Raw genomic sequence first — 15862 nt, forward strand, 5'->3', positions numbered from 1 at the left:
TACAGGTTAATTCCATCTTTGTCGCTACTCCATTCTCTCTCAACAATGGCAGTATCCGGGTTTATAGGTCAGGATCTTCTGTGGTTGTCTCTACTGACTTTGGCCTGATGGTATCATATGATGCCTCCAGTTATGTCAGGATCAATGTGCCCTACACTTACCAGAATGCAACATGTGGCCTGTGTGGAAACTTCAACAATGACCCCAGCGATGACTTTCGAACCCGCGAGGGCGTGGTTGTGAGCTCTGATGTGGATTTTGGCAACAGTTGGAAGGTACCAGGAGTCGATGAGCCTGGTTGTGAGCCACGGTGTGGAGGTCTGAGCTGTGCTGCCTGTTCTGCAGCGCAAACAGCTTTATACAGCAATACTGCCCATTGTGGTATCCTCCAGAGCAATCCTGGACCTTTTGCTGCTTGCCATCAACGACTTCCCCCACAGCACTTTGTGCAAAGCTGTGTGTTTGATCTGTGTGCAGGAGAAGGGTACCAACCCATTCTGTGTGCAGCATTAACTACGTATGCAACAGAGTGTCAACAGAATGGTATACAGCTGCCAATCTGGAGGAATAGCGGCTTCTGTGGTATGTCTGTCAATCAATCAACATTATTTTGTTTAATCCTTTGGGTAAAATGTCCATGACGTGTAGATCAATGTTGTTTTCCTTTTTCTAGAAATCCAATGCCCAGCCAACAGCCACCTTGAGTCCCAAGGCACAGGATGTCCAGCTACCTGTGTCTCTCCCAATTCTACAAAAGACTGCCCTCTTCCTGCCCAGGAGAGCTGCATCTGCAATTCAGGCTACATCCTTAGTGCTGGGGTCTGCGTCCCTCATGCTGAGTGTGGCTGCAGCTTTGAAGGTTGCTACTACCCCTCTGGAGAAACTGTTATATTGGACGAGAACTGTGGGAGGCGTTGTAATTGCAATAATGGCTCTATGACGTGCCGCTCCCATGTGTGTGACCCACTTGAATCATGCACTGTTGAGAATGGAGTAAGAGGATGCAGACCTAACAGCTCTGAAACATGCTGGATAAAAGGCCCAGGGTCATATCATACATTTGATGGATTGATCTACCAGTATCCAGGGGCATGTCGATTGACTCTTGCCAAAGTAATGGGATTGTCTCGTTACCCGCACTTCATGGTAACAGCAGAAAAAGTGCCCGGAGGCCAGCAAGGTTTTGCCAGGGTGCTAAAGTTCGATGCAGAGGGCACACAGATATCCATTGAAATGACACGTAGCTGCAACGTTCAGGTAAGTCACAAATTATTATATTTCAAGAGCTAATGAAGATAAATCAGTAGGGAGTGGTGACACCAAAGAGTAGTTTTATTTAAAAATCAGATTTATCTGATTTGTAGTCTTATTTTGACACATGCATAAAAGTGCAGAAATACTGTTTTGAGTACAAACTAAAAATACCTTCTCATCCAAAATCTGACACTGGCTGTTTTAATGGCCCTCTAGGTTGACGGAAGGCAGATCAGATTACCATTCAGCTCATCTTCCAATCGGATCCAAATCTACCACAGCAGCATTCACAGTATCATCATTCGCACTGCCTTCGGAGTGACAGTGCAGACAGTCTGGCCTCACTTTGTGCGTGTCACTGTACCTGTTATCTACAACGGTTCGTTGGGTGGCCTCTGTGGTAATTACAATGGTCGCCCACATGATGACTTCCGCCCACCCAATGGCATTCTGGTCAACAGCTCTCAGGACTTCGGGGACAGTTGGCGAGATGGCTCCCTCTCTGCACACTGTGTGGAAAGTGTAAATCATGACTCTACAACAACAAATCACAGTTCGAGTCAGTACTGTGGCATTCTTGCCTCCCCGCTTGGGCCGTTTGCCCAGTGTTGGGCCATGGTGGACCCACGGAAACATGTAGATGCATGTGTGGCGATCATTAGAGCGTCTGGAGATCCAGCATCGGCACTATGTGAGGTCCTACGTGATTACGCAGTAATGTGTCAACAAAAGGGTGTTGCCCTAAGACACTGGAGAAATGCGACTAACTGTGGTAAGCATGTTTGGTGTAGACCAGAGGTCTTCAACGTTTTTCAGGCCAAGGATCGCTTGGCTGATAGTGACAAGGTGGAAAAAATTGTGTTGCTTTTTTAACCGGGCCAATAATGAAGTGTAGTGTAGCCTAAAGTGCCATGTATAAAAGTACTTTGTAATGATGTATGTAAACAATGCTAAGCCATTAAAATAATAATTGTTGACGGATTCATATAGTTATAGAACATATTTTAATTCTATATTGGCATCACAATTTCACAACATAACATTTAACAAATATGAAGATTTATATTTTCTTATTATAGGTTGTATTCATGTTAATGCATATGTTTGGACATATTTAAATTTTGAATGAAAAGTTTGGGATCAAATTATTTCGGAGACCCTTTTGCAGTAACTCCCTGGACCCCCTGTTGAAGATCTCTGGTGTAGACGGTTTTGATCTAATGTCAATGATTTTTCTAAATTCATTTCTTTGTTTTTCTCTAGAGCAAAACTGCACTCTAAACAGTCATCATGAAGTCTGTGGAACCTCTTGTCCATCCACCTGCCCAAGCCTCTCTTTCCCTTTTGTCTGTGACACTGTGTGCCAGGATGGATGTCAGTGTGATGATGGTTTTGTTCTCAATGGAAACCAGTGCGTACCACCCACAGGCTGCGGATGCCATCACCAGGGACGCTACCGGCAAGCTGGTGAACAGTTCTGGGCTGGAGAGGAATGTCAGAGCTTTTGTACCTGTAATGGCACTACTGGGGCAGTCCACTGCATCGCCGACTCTTGTGGCCCCCAGGAGTCCTGTCGTGTGGTGGGGGGTAATTTTGGCTGCCACCCCAACCCTCATGGCACCTGCTCTGCCGCTGGAGACCCTCACTACCTCACCTTTGATGATCACCCCTTTGACTTCCAGGGAACCTGCCGCTACGTTCTGGCGACCCTTTGTAACGCCACTGATGGACTCCACCAATTTTCAGTGGAAGCTAAGAATGAGCCATTGGGGGGGCGTCCAGTTTCAGTCACAGCTGAAGTTTTTGTAAATGTGTGGGGCTATCAAGTGCATATATCAAGAGAAAGGCGGGGTGTGGTACAGGTGAGTTCCACACATTCAAAGCTGTCGATTTTTATTAAATCATTCCTCTGACTACACATTTTAATCTACAATGGATTTGACAGATACTATTTTTAAAAGCAACAGATCGTCGCCATGCAATTACAAATTGTTCATCCAGTTTTGATTTTCCAATGTTACAGGTGAATGGAATAACTAAAAACCTACCTCTCCTATTGAATGGAACTCGTGTTTCTATCTATGCAAGTGGATATCGCACATTTTTCATAACTGATTTTGGCCTGAGAGTCACGTATGATGGAAGATATACAGTGTTTATCTCTGTACCTTCAACTTACAGGTAACTGCCCTTTACTGTAGCCCATGTTAAATATTATTGCAAATATTCAACACATATCACTTCATTCAATAAACAGTTTTTAACTCTGGGTGTATTTAATTGTAATCAATACAGTGGAAAAACATGTGGTCTTTGTGGAAACTTCAATGGAAATCGAAATGATGACTTCCAAACACAATCTGGAATGATGGTCACCGATCGACAACAGTTTGGGAGAGCTTGGAAAGTGGCAGGCAACTACACTTGCAGTGATGGGTGTGGCTCTTCCTGCCCACAATGCACCAATGAGCTACCGGCTCGAGCCAAATGTCAGGTGATTCAGGCAGCTGACAGCCCCTTAAGCTTCTGTCACAATCGGGTGGACCCAGCACCATATTTCAGGAGCTGTGTGTTTGATGTTTGTGTGATTGGAGATGAATTCCTATGCACAGACATTGAAGCTTATGTCAGTGCCTGTCAAGCTGCAAACGTTCAAATCTTCCCATGGAGACAAAACACCATCTGCAGTAAGTCAACCAGTCCATGTGTTGTTTATCTAGTATACAAACAGCCTAGGAAACATTCAAAGAAGTCTTAAAGAAGCCCTGCATCTGTGTACAGGCTTAGTTAATTGACTGGAGTGAATCTGTTTTAACCACATGACATCCATCTTTTCTTTCCTCACTCATAAAGGTCCCATTTGTCCCACCAACAGCCATTATGAGCTGTGTGGTACCGACTGTGGCCACACCTGTGCCAGCAACATCGATGCCACCTGTGAGCAGGTTTGCTCAGAGGGATGTTTCTGTAATAGAGGTTTTCTCAGGAGTGGGACGACATGTGTCCCTGTGGAAAGCTGTGGCTGTCAATACGACGGCTCCTACTACAATGTAAGTCATGTAGCTGTAAATAAATTGCCAGATTTGTACAACTATGGAGTCACACAGAGAAGGAGCAAACGTTTCTAAAGTTTATGCTTACCTTATCCCCTAGTCCGCTGCTTAAAGGAAATCTTTTGTCTATTACATTTCATGAAACATTTTTGTAAGGCTGCAAGTAACGAGACTGAGTGGCAATCTAGTCGAAAAAGAATGACAAGTCAGGTTCCAAGCAATGTAGCTATCTAACTATGTTAGAGGTAAGATCTTAAGCCCGAGCCCGAGCCCGAGCCCGACCCGACCCGAATTTCGGGTCGGGTCGGGTATAAAATGTCAATCATTACGTTCGGGTCGGGTCGGGCCGGGCTTCTCTCTCGCTGACTTTTTTTATTTTTTTATTTATTTTTTTTTTATTTATTTATTTTTAATATATGTTTATAGAAATGTATAAACGATGTGTGGAGAATAAGATACTAAACTGAGGAATACTTGTTATAAAATAAATAATTAGGGAAAAAAAAACAGAGAGGGCGCTGTAATTGCTATTTAACTAAACGGGACAGGACTCTGCGCGCTCTCTCTCTCTGCGCGCTCTCTCTCTCTCCCTCTCCCCGTCTCTCTCTCTGCGCTCTCTCTCTCTCCCTCTCCCCGTCTCTCTCTCTGCGCTCTCTCTCTCTCTCTCTCTCTCTCTCTCTCTCTCTCTCTCTTAAAGTGCCGCGCTAGATTCTTAAGGACGTACTCTGAGTCCTCACAAATAAAATATGAAATTTCGGGTTTGGTTCGGGCTCGGGCCTGCAAATCAAGTTAATTGCTCGGGTTCGGGCCGGGTCGGGCTTTAATCCCGCGGGCCTGGGTCGGGTCGGGCTGGATTTTTTAGGCCCGATCTTACCTCTAAACTATGTAACAATCGCTTTACAGTAAAAAAAAATTTTTTTGCAAATCACATGGCTCCAATCTAAAGAGCCTTTCACACAGAATGTAACAATGGCACCACTGTGCTCCGAAACCCATTATATCCATGACAATGTCATTATCCCTTTCCGCCTTTTTGTCGTATTAACGTTGTGCATGTTAGATGTAATAATTTTTATGCACCTCTTTTTCTCCCATCTTACAGGCTGGTGAGTCCTTCTGGACAGCGGGTTGCTCCCAGAATTGTAAATGCATTGCTCCCAATGACCTGCGCTGTTCGGCTGCATCTTGCTCTCCTGTCCAAGAGTGCACCATCAGAAATGGCCAGCTGGGCTGTTATGATGACACGTCTACTATGACTGCGTGGGGGGACCCACACTACATCACCTTTGATGGGGCGCTGGCTCATTTCCAGGGCACATGCTCTTACATCATCACTGAGAGTGTGAGCCACGGCACCAATGAAACACACTTTCAGGTAGTAGCCACCAACAATCACAGAGGCAACAATCGTGTGTCGTTTGTATCAGCAGTGGACATATACCTCTCAAATCAACCAGAGAGTGTGCATGTCAGGATTGGACCCAACAAAATAGTAAAGGTAAACCCTTTATCTCTTTTAATATGAACTTTCTATGTCTGTGTATTGTTAATATAGCACACAACAAGTGCCTCATCTCTTCTTGTCCACCTCTCTCTAATCTCATCATCCTACCAGGTAAATGGAAGTCGGGTGTCTCTTCCCACCACCATCGGAACATTAGCTCAGGTGGTAAGACAGGGAGCATACATAGTGGTCAATGCCATGGACTTGATAGTCCACTTTGATGGCCGGAGTACTTTGCTGCTCAGAGTAGGCAGAAACCGCCGAAACAGAATCACCGGGATGAGTGGAAACTTCAATGGTGATCCTTCAGATGACAAAGTCTTTCCCAATGGCACATTGGCACAAAATGACTATCAATTTGGACAAAGTTGGAAGTCTCCCACAAGCCAACCAGGGTGAGCTGTTTTGAAAATAACTTGTGGTGGCATCAAAATACCATAGTTGACCATCTTTCACTGCACAAACAATACATTACAGAAAGTCAGCCTAAGTGTTAAACAGTAATGTCTTTTCTAGATGTGGATCCACAGATGAAAGGACCGGTGATGTGTTTAGCAGCTGTCCCTTTTTGGAACAATACTCCGACCTCTGTAGAGTCATCACCAACAGTAGCGGGCCATTTAGCGCCTGTCACCTGCACTTTGATCCGCAGCCTTTTTTCAATTCCTGCGTCTACGATCTCTGCCTCTACACTCCAGCCAATAGAATGCTGTGTTCTTCAATCTCAGCCTATGAGAAAACCTGCTCTGTTTCAGAGATAAACATCACAGAGTGGCGACCTGCTTTGCAGTGTGGTGAGTTTGCATGGGGCTTATGGTCAGACAATATAAGGAATGAGCAACTAAACTTACTAAAAGTGTTTTTTCTGTTACTTGAGTCATTTCCGTTACATCACTCCTTGTCTCTTGCACCATTACTTCCCTAGCAGAGGCAGACCCCTGTGAACGGCTGAACTGCACAGAGTATGAGTGGTGTGGTGAGAAGGACGGTGTGTACGGCTGCTTCTGTGATGAGCACCACCATCGACCAAACAACGAGAGCTACGGTGAGGACAGCTCCTCTTAAAACACGGCTTTGTCATTTTAAATCATGGAAGTGACATGTTTAAGATGAGTCGTAGAAATTACTTCAGAGTACAACGGCATTGTTCATGAAATATACACCAACATAAGAGCCCAGAACAATACGATCCACATAGGATTATAGTCCACTCCAAGACATACAAATAATGTTTGTGCACCACTGATGGCAGGTAGAAGCTAAAGGTTATGGTGTTGAAAAAAGTGATCGTCCAATCAGCAGTTTAAACCAATTCACTTTTAAATTCTATTCCGCGTCAACACAACGCAAGGGGGCTTGCGGACCCCTTACGTCCTTGCAGACCCCCCTTACGTCCAACGCAAGGGCCTGACGTGTACCTCCCAAAAATCCTAGGCTACTTTTATTGTTTTCACCTCGTTTTATTGTTTGCACCTTGTCGCTTTTGCACAAAGAAATAAAACACCAAGTTCTGAAAAATTGTGGATGTTTAAAGCCGGAAAGTAAACAAATAGGCTATAACGAGGCTACGACGATATACGTCAAGAGTCTCGGTCGGTCGGTCAGTCTTACAAAAACATAGCCCTTTACCGGTGTGGCTTTGAATTGCATTTCGACACGTAAACCCAACGCAGAACCATCACGGTCTCCAAGCAACTGCGTGGCCATTGCATGGCCGTTGCGTGATCACTACGCGGAAGCATAATCAGGGCTTTAGCCTTTAGTACTGACGCTAAGACCTACTATGAGGGTTTCTGTCATACTAAATGAGTCCAACGTTTAAAGATTACGAAACAAAAATTGAGTGATTTGAATCTCCAATAGCCACTTTTCTTTTAACATGAGAGTTATAGGCTACATTAATCACAGGCTATATGAAATCATTGCTACCATTTAGGTTCTGTTTAAATTAATTTTTTCTTTTAATCCAAAGATCTTTGAAACTCCTGTAACTTTTCCTTGGCTCGTACCGCTGCTATTGCGTAGCTCCTCCGGGGTCCCTCTTTGTTCTGCCACTCCATCGCTGAGCGAAGGCATGTCTCCGTCCCGTCCGCCGCCGCCGCCACGGACACGGTCGCGGCCATCGGTCTCCGAAAGCCCTCGTTTCTCCAGTTCCTCCTTCACCTCCCCTGCGCTGTTGTAGGTCCGGGTCCCCGTCTCCCAATGGATCCTCATCCTGGTGAATGGTGTCTGGAATCGGATTCCATTTTCCTTCAAGATTCTTTTAATCTTAATATGGATTGGGTTGTCGAAAGACAAGTCACTTCCACTGCTTGTATTGCCAAGCAACACTCATCAACAGGGCTCAATTTATAAAGCACCTAGTGCAACATGATCGTGATGAAGATTGTCCAGCAGCTCCTAATCAGGCCACCATGGCCCCTCCAGACCGTCCACAGGCCACTGTCGCCCCTCCAGACCGTCCACAGGCCACTGTCGCCCCCCCCAGACCGTCCACAGGCCACTGTCGCCCCTCCAGACCGTCCACAGGCCACTGTCGCCCCCCCAGACCGTCCACAGGCCACTGTCGCCCCCCCAGACCGTCCACAGGCTACTGTCGCCCCTCCAGATCCTCCACAGGCCACTGTCGCCCCTCCAGACCACCCACAGGCCACTGTCAGCCCTCCAGATCCTCAGGCCTCCAAACAGACATCCCTGGCCCGTGAAGACCCCCAACCAGTAATCTCCACTGGCAAGCGGAGAACTGTAACTTGTCCACACTGTGGATTAAAATTAAACCGGAAAAATTTAAAAAAGCACGTTATCCGGAAGCATACAGTTGCCTTCGAAACAATTACTAGGGACAGATTTTTGGCAAGTGAGTGTGTGGATCCCAAAAATGGGGTGTTTGCTGTTGAGAAGACATTTTGTGGTCCAGCAACACCAGTCCATGTTATAAAAAATACTTGGGGGCCCACACCAAAATTGATGTGCGAGGTGGAACAGTGCTGTCGCAATGCTGACTTTGCTGTGAGGTCGAGGATGCTCCCTTTTGAATGTCAGCATATGTTTGCCCGCGTGCTGACAAACCAGCAGTGGATTTGCCACAGGAGGCCTTGGTGGAAATGGTTGAAAATAAATGGTTTGGAGAGGATCGAAAGAACAGAAGACTGGTCGGATGCATACTGGAAATATTCTCCGAATCAGTACGACATCCGGGAACTTTTCGCATACTGCAGATTTTGCTTTTGTTTGCATACTGCATACTGCATACTACATTTTGGCCAAATCAGTACGTACTAGCAGTATAGTATGCGGTTTTGAATACAGCCAGTGTCTACGCAAACAGCGTAGCTTTAGCAGTAGAAGCTATCAGGCAAGTGTTCATTTAAATACACTCCTGATGTACTTACAAACTTTAAAATGGATAGTTTTGTGAGTAGAGACCCTATGTGTACTACTGCAGAAGTTTGGTAACATTCCATGCATTATTAGTGGGGAAATTTACGACATACTGTAAGTACCATTGCGCTATTACGAAGCCGTTCGGCTGATCGCCCTATCTTGACCACTGCTGACCATCGCTAAAAGTGCTTCCGAGGGGGTGTTTGGCTGGATGTCTTGGTGGAAATTACCTAGGGTCCATTTCACTCCGAACCATCACTTTAATTCATGCTCGCCGTCTCCTTCTGCTTCGCGGTTAGTAAGTGGTTTCTCCATTTCGTCCTTCGCCGTGTCTTCAGTCTGGGCGGCTCGAGTTTTCCTTCTCATTCTAACTTTTCCCCATTCACATTTCAGTCAGTATGGTTTCTGGTTCTTTTTGTAAGAGTTTTCGGGGAGTTTTTACAATTGACTATCAGGAGCTCCGGTGTCACGCAGCCTACTACTCCATGTCTGAACCTCAATTTTTAAAGAAACCAGCTGATTTGATTGCCCTGACTGATCCCCTGACTGGCAACAAAGATGACCGCCAAGGCTCATGGGTATTGTAGTAATGTGAAGCATCCACCATGCCAAATTGACTTGATTTCTTAGAAACGATGTTAAATAAAACAATAAACCAATAGGAACTGTGGGTTTGTCACTATGAGCAACACCTTTGAAATGACATACAGTAGCTGTTTAATCCATTGGTAATCTAAAAATATTGATTGGTGCAATTATAAGATCGATTGGGTATACAAACCTTACAGGAACATTCTTTCCTTTCTATCTCTCTCATAGACTCGTCCATCACTTGTGCCAGTAGTTCCGGCACCATGTCTGTGTCGCGCTGCCAGCTGTTTGAAGCTGGCTTCCACTCCGACGCCCTCCATCTCCGAGATGACTCCTGCAGAGGGACACTCCGGGACGGACGACTGGTGTTCCACTTTAACAATGATGACCAGCTGTGTGGGACAGCTCTCAGGGTACAGTCACTATACTGTAATGTTATTAACACAGACTGAAGAAGAATTCATTCTAAATGTACTCCACAGGACATATTACAATTGCAAACAACTTATATGATTTTTTTATTTCAATTTTAAGAGCAACGGAACCCATTTCATCTATGAGAACACCATCCAGGGCAACACGGGCACTCATGGAGGTCTGATCAGCCGCCAGAGGAACATCCACCTGCGTTTCTGCTGTGAATATGCTCTGTCCGAGGCCCTGTCTATGAATGTGGGCATCAACCCTGTAGAGAGGTGACGACCACAACACTACTCTGCATGTTTTACAGACTTGACATAAAATTGTCACTGTCCTTTTTGATAGTGAACATCTGTCCATAGTGATACGTCATGGTGTATGTAATGATAGGAGGGTTTCAATACATCCATAGTCAGTAGCAGTGCTGTGTATAAAACAGTGTTACATCTCACCTCCAGACCTTTGTTGAGTACTATCATTGAGGCATTGGCGCTCAATGATGTTATTACAAAGATTGAAAATATTTGCCATTGTAAACTTACCATGTAAACCAACAATACAAAGAAAAGTTAAAAGAAATTCAGGGAATTCTGTCCCTGTTCTGTAAATGTCAGTGCATTTTACCAAACACCAGTCGATTGTTCCTTCTCAAGTGTAGTGACATTATTTCTTCATTTTTTTCAAAGCGTTGTGAGGAGGAAGCTTCCATCAGGCCGTGGACAGTATCATGTGAGAATGATCCCCTACCAGGATGCTGGCTTCCGCTTCCCTTTGTTCAGTAACAACGGATCAACGCATTTGACAATAGAAACAGACCAGAGAGTTTATGTGGAGATCAGGACAGACGGAGTCGATCGAAGCCAGATCTCCACCATTGTGGACTCTTGTTGGGCCACGCCGGTCAACCTCGCCAGCAACCCTGTCCGCTGGAATCTCCTAACTGCAGAGTAAACAAGGCTATTACAACTTCATCTTGTCTTAGCTCACTGGCTCTTGATTGCCAGATTCTGGGGGTTGGGGCTTTACCTGCTCCAGCCATCCTCTCTTTCACAACTTAACTCTCCTCTCTACATCTCCCCTGCCTTCCAGGTGTCCTAACCCAGCAGATGGTACAGTAGAGCTGCTTCAGAATGGGATCTCCACCGTGGCCCGATTCTCCTTCAGGATGTTCACCTTTACCAACTTTTCATCCATCTACCTGCACTGCCAAGTGCATCTGTGTCTTTTGCAACAGGGCAACTGCAGAGCTGTAAGTGCTACGGTGTTTGCGTGCGTTGATGGTGAGTTCAGACAGGTGCATTAACACAAGTCTCTTATATCGTTTTTCTGCAGCAATGCTACCCAGGTTACCACAATCGAGTGAGAAGGGATGTATCCCAGCATGTCTCTTCAGACATCTCAATAGGACCTGTACATCTGGTGCCACATAGGATCGGTAAATATCTCTCATCTGCTCATAACCTTTGTACTTGTTGATGACACCAAGCTCGATGAATACATTTTTACATAAACTGTGGTTGTTCTTTTGCAGCCCGAATGGTGCAACCAAACAGTGCTTCTGGCCAGTTGTCCTCACTGGTGATCCTGCTAGTCAGTTTGCTGACAACCAAAATTCTTGGCGATCGAAGATGATCCATCTTGTAAAATCACTGAACACACAATTTGCTTTTGGATTGTAATTCTGTTTGTTTTGCCTTGACCCCCTGTTGTGTTTTGTGGTGGTTCAGGTAAAAAAATAGGAGTAATTTTGCTTTACAACAGTAAATGACGCCAATGTGCAGAATACTGAAGTTTATATTCACTATGTAGGAAGTTTATCATGTGTTTCTTTGTGCTGGTTCTTCTCATTAAATATCTATCATATCAGAAATAACTGCAAAGGTTAAATTTATATTTATATATAAATAATCTTAATCCAGCGCATGGTTCTCATTTGTTGACTACGGATTTCTCTGGGGTTGGATGAAGCCCCAGTTTCAGCTGCACCAGTAAATGCCTTTTTCCAGCAGGCTCCTCAGTCCTCCGCCTTCTCTCCACCTCCGTCTGAGCCTTACATTGCAGAGCTCCATAGATGTTGGCCGGACTCAAGAGCTCTCTCACACCACACCAGTGATAGCAGAGCTCTGGCGGCCATGGATAATGCTCATAGTTATGGCCTGGACCGGTTAGCTCCAGTTGAGCCATCTATTGCATCCCTCATTGTCTCCCCTGATGAGGCTCTGAGGCCTGATGCACGCTGTCCTCGGCCCCAGTGCTGAATTACAGACGACCTACTGACGAGGAGCTATAACATTGCTGCCCATATGGGCCGCCACCGGGGAATTTACTTTCTCACCTCATCCTGGCCCTGTCACAGACCATACAGGAGTCCAGCCCTAATCCCACAGCACAGACTCTCAGTGACGCTTCACTGCAGACGTTTGCATTTATGACCCGGGAGCTGGGTAGGTTAATGTCAACTGTAACGTTGGCGCGCCGCCAGGTGTGGCTGGCACAGTCCCCCCTGTCGGAGGTGTGTCGTAGGACCCTCTGCTCACTTCCAATGGTACCAGGCCAGACGTTCGGCCCGGCTGCCCAGCAGGCCCTGGAACGGAGTGTAGAGGTTTACCGGGCTAGGCAGCAGTTTGCAAGTTTGCGCCGTGCACCGCTGCTCCCTCCCAGGCCACGGTCCTCTGTGGTACCCGTTGCCACTTACTCCCGTCCTCGTTCAGGTGGGCGGTTGAGGGGCCAGCGCCAGGATAACCAGCACCGTCGTATTTCGGCACGGTTGTCATTTCAGGCGCCGGGAGGCCCGGTTCCAAGTCGCCGCCCCCCCCCAGGGGCCCAAGGTATGACAATCATGCCATACCTGGACGATTGGTTGATCATTTCCCCAACCCAGGAGCAGGCAGTCAGGGACACAGCTGTTCTCCTCAGCCATGTGAACCGGCTAGGCCTAACGGTCAACTACACCAAGAGCAACCTCACACCAGGACAGGTCACGAGTTACCTGGGGATGGTGCTCGACTCTGTGTCGATGCGAGCCTGCGTCTCTCCAAAGCGCATAGCTGCCATACTGCAGCTTCTATGGCGCTTCCGGCATGGCCAGTTGCTGAGATACGGTCTCATCCTTTGGCTGATTGGCATGCTGACTTCGGCATCCATGATTGTCCGACTGGGCCTTCTTACATTACGCCCTCTGCAGATCTGGGCGAATGGTCTCCGCTTGGACCCAAAGTGGCACAGACACAAGCTTGTCAGGGTTTCCGGCCAGTGTCTCCTGGCCCTCAGACCCTGGAGGAAGAGGGCATACCTGATCACGGGTTCGCCCTTAGGGATGATCGCCTCCCGTCGGGAGGTTGTAGAGACGGACACCTCCCTGACCGGCTGGGGCGCGGTATGGCAGGGCAGAGCAGTCAGAGGCCAGTGGGATGCCAAGCAGAGGCTGAGGCATATAAACGTGTTGGAGCTCCTGGCAGTGTTCTTAGCGCTCAGGCACTTCCTTCCAGTTCTGAGAGACCGGCATGTTCTCGTCTGGACAGACAACACCTCCACAGTCTATCATATCAACCACCAGGAGGGCACCAAATCGAGGCAGAGCCTGCGGGTGTTGCAACGGCTCCTCACATGGGCATTCCCCTGTTTTCTAAGCCTGAGGGCTGTCCATGTTCCAGGTGTGCGGAACACTGCGGCAGACCTCCTGTCCCGCCAGAAGCCACCCCCCGGGGAGTGGAGACTCCATCCGGAAGTGGTGGGCGCAATCTGGGACAGATACGGCAGGGCAATGGCGGATCTCTTTGCTTCCGAAGAGACGACCCACTGTCCCCTCTGGTTCTCCTTGATGAAGGAGACCAGCCCACTGGGGCAGGACGCTCTGGCTCATGCTTGGCCAGACAGCCTGCTTTATGCATTTCCTCCAATTCCCCTTTTACGGGCAACGCTGGACAGAGTGCGGCTTGGCAGTCACAGTCTACTGCTGGTAGCTCCACATTGGCCGGGAAGGCCATGGTTCCCGGCATTGCTAAAACTCCTCAATGGAGTGCCATGGCGCCTACCAGAGAGATCAGACCTTCTGTCTCAGGTGGGCGGACGCATCTGGCACCCGAACCTGGGTCGCCTGCGGCTGTACGTGTGGCCCCTGGTTGCCAGGACCCACTTTTGACGTCTTGTGACCAGTCAGTGATCCAAGCTATTATGAGCTCTAGGGCACCCTCCACAAGATTGCTGTATGACAACAGGTGGAAGGGGTTTACACAATGGTGCGAGTCGCAGGGCGAGGTCCCTGTGACTTGCTCGGTGGCTGTGATACTACGCTTCCTGCAGTCTGTGTTGGACGATGGAAGAGCTGCTTCCACGCTGCAGGTTTATGTGGCTGCTATTTCAGCCACACATGCTTGGGTGGATAGCCAGACGGTGGGGTCCCACTATCTGGTCAGGCAGTTTTTAAAGGGAGCCCAGAAATCCATGAAAACGGCATTCCTTCTTGCCATTTCATCTGCAAAACGGGTGGGGGAGCTACATGCCTTGTCGGTAAGCCAGACGTGTATGCGCTGGCATGCGGATGGGTCAGGAGTTGTTCTCTGCCCAAATCCGTCCTTCCTACCCAAACGCTTGTCTCCCCTTCATGTGAACCATTGAATTGGCTGCTTTCCATCCCCTAGGTTCACGAGGGGATGCAGAACTGTTGTCAGAACCGCTGTGCCCAGTGCGTGCACTTAAGGCATATGTGGTGGCCAGCTTACGTAAGACGGATAATCTTTTTGTCTGTTACGGAGGTTGCAGTACAGGGGCTGCGCTGTCCAAACCACGACTATCACACTGGATTGTTGATGTGATCTTGGCCGCATATAGAGCACAAGGTCTCCCTATGCCCTCAGGGGTTAAGTGCCACTCTACCAGGAGTATGGCTACATCATGGGCTGCCTTGAAGGGAGTCCCTCTTCAGGACATTTGCTCCACTGCTACCTGGTCTTATGTACTTTTGCCCGGTTCTACAGGGTAAATGTTGCTGTCCCTCATCCTGTGGCGACGGCTGTCTTGTCGACAGCTTCGGGCCAGTAGGTGGGTGAGTTCTCCTCGTGACCCTTCTGGTATAAGTCATCCAGTGCTTAAGCACCGCCTCTGGCGGTCAGTAAGAATGAAATAGAACGAGTTACGTATGTAACTACGGTTCTATGAATTCTGGATGACCGCCAGAGTTCTCTGTCACTCGGTTCTCTCAGATTTCACGAGAAGATCCAGTTGGAACAGAGTCTTTGGTGACCCCGGAATATATAGATGTTCACGGGTCACCCAGGTGTCACAGGTGACTTTGTTGGTATAATTACTCGACCTGCGCATGCGCGAGATGGAAGCATCCAGTGCCTAAGCACCGCCTCTGGCGGTCATCCAGAATTCATAGAACCGTAGTTACATACATAACTATCGTTTTTAGCCTCAGGAGGGCAGTAAGGCGAGAGAAAGAAATAGAGAGGAAGTTGGTGGGAGAGAAGGTGGCGGATGGGGAAGAGAGGGAAATATGAGTGATCGCTTGTTGACTTTTACAAGATGTTGAGGGCTCAGTGGGCTTAATTGGATTCGCTCAAAAAGTCTCTTGTGTGGTGTGTTGGAGGGGGCAGGAATGGTCCCATCTGACGTTTGACCTCTCCTACTCCTCATGTCAGCACCGCTGACCACG

At 47.5% G+C, this 15862-nt stretch overlaps 1 protein-coding gene across 10 annotated transcripts in view; it reads left to right on the forward strand.

The window, feature by feature from the left end:
* Positions 1 to 11989, forward strand: part of LOC311033304 (alpha-tectorin-like) — a 32554-nt gene extending 20565 nt beyond the window's left edge. For 9 of the 10 annotated variants that reach the window (XM_084040613.1, XM_084040616.1, XM_084040617.1 and 6 more), the window contains 17 exons: positions 6 to 582; positions 674 to 1257; positions 1471 to 2026; positions 2518 to 3116; positions 3278 to 3435; positions 3550 to 3941; positions 4108 to 4304; positions 5410 to 5805; positions 5923 to 6206; positions 6328 to 6605; positions 6737 to 6856; positions 10015 to 10199; positions 10321 to 10481; positions 10893 to 11153; positions 11296 to 11455; positions 11539 to 11641; positions 11738 to 11989. In XM_084040613.1, coding sequence (XP_083896739.1) covers positions 6 to 582; positions 674 to 1257; positions 1471 to 2026; positions 2518 to 3116; positions 3278 to 3435; positions 3550 to 3941; positions 4108 to 4304; positions 5410 to 5805; positions 5923 to 6206; positions 6328 to 6605; positions 6737 to 6856; positions 10015 to 10199; positions 10321 to 10481; positions 10893 to 11153; positions 11296 to 11455; positions 11539 to 11641; positions 11738 to 11838 — 5112 coding nt within the window. In that variant the 3' untranslated portion in view covers positions 11839 to 11989. The remainder of the gene's footprint in view (positions 1 to 5; positions 583 to 673; positions 1258 to 1470; positions 2027 to 2517; positions 3117 to 3277; positions 3436 to 3549; positions 3942 to 4107; positions 4305 to 5409; positions 5806 to 5922; positions 6207 to 6327; positions 6606 to 6736; positions 6857 to 10014; positions 10200 to 10320; positions 10482 to 10892; positions 11154 to 11295; positions 11456 to 11538; positions 11642 to 11737) is intronic. The other variant, XM_084040615.1, reaches the window with a different exon arrangement.
* Positions 11990 to 15862: the final 3873 nt, after the last annotated feature.

Source organism: Eutrigla gurnardus (genome assembly GCF_963514095.1).
Source record: "Eutrigla gurnardus genome assembly, chromosome: 22".
Taxonomy (NCBI): Eukaryota; Metazoa; Chordata; class Actinopteri; order Perciformes; family Triglidae; genus Eutrigla; species Eutrigla gurnardus.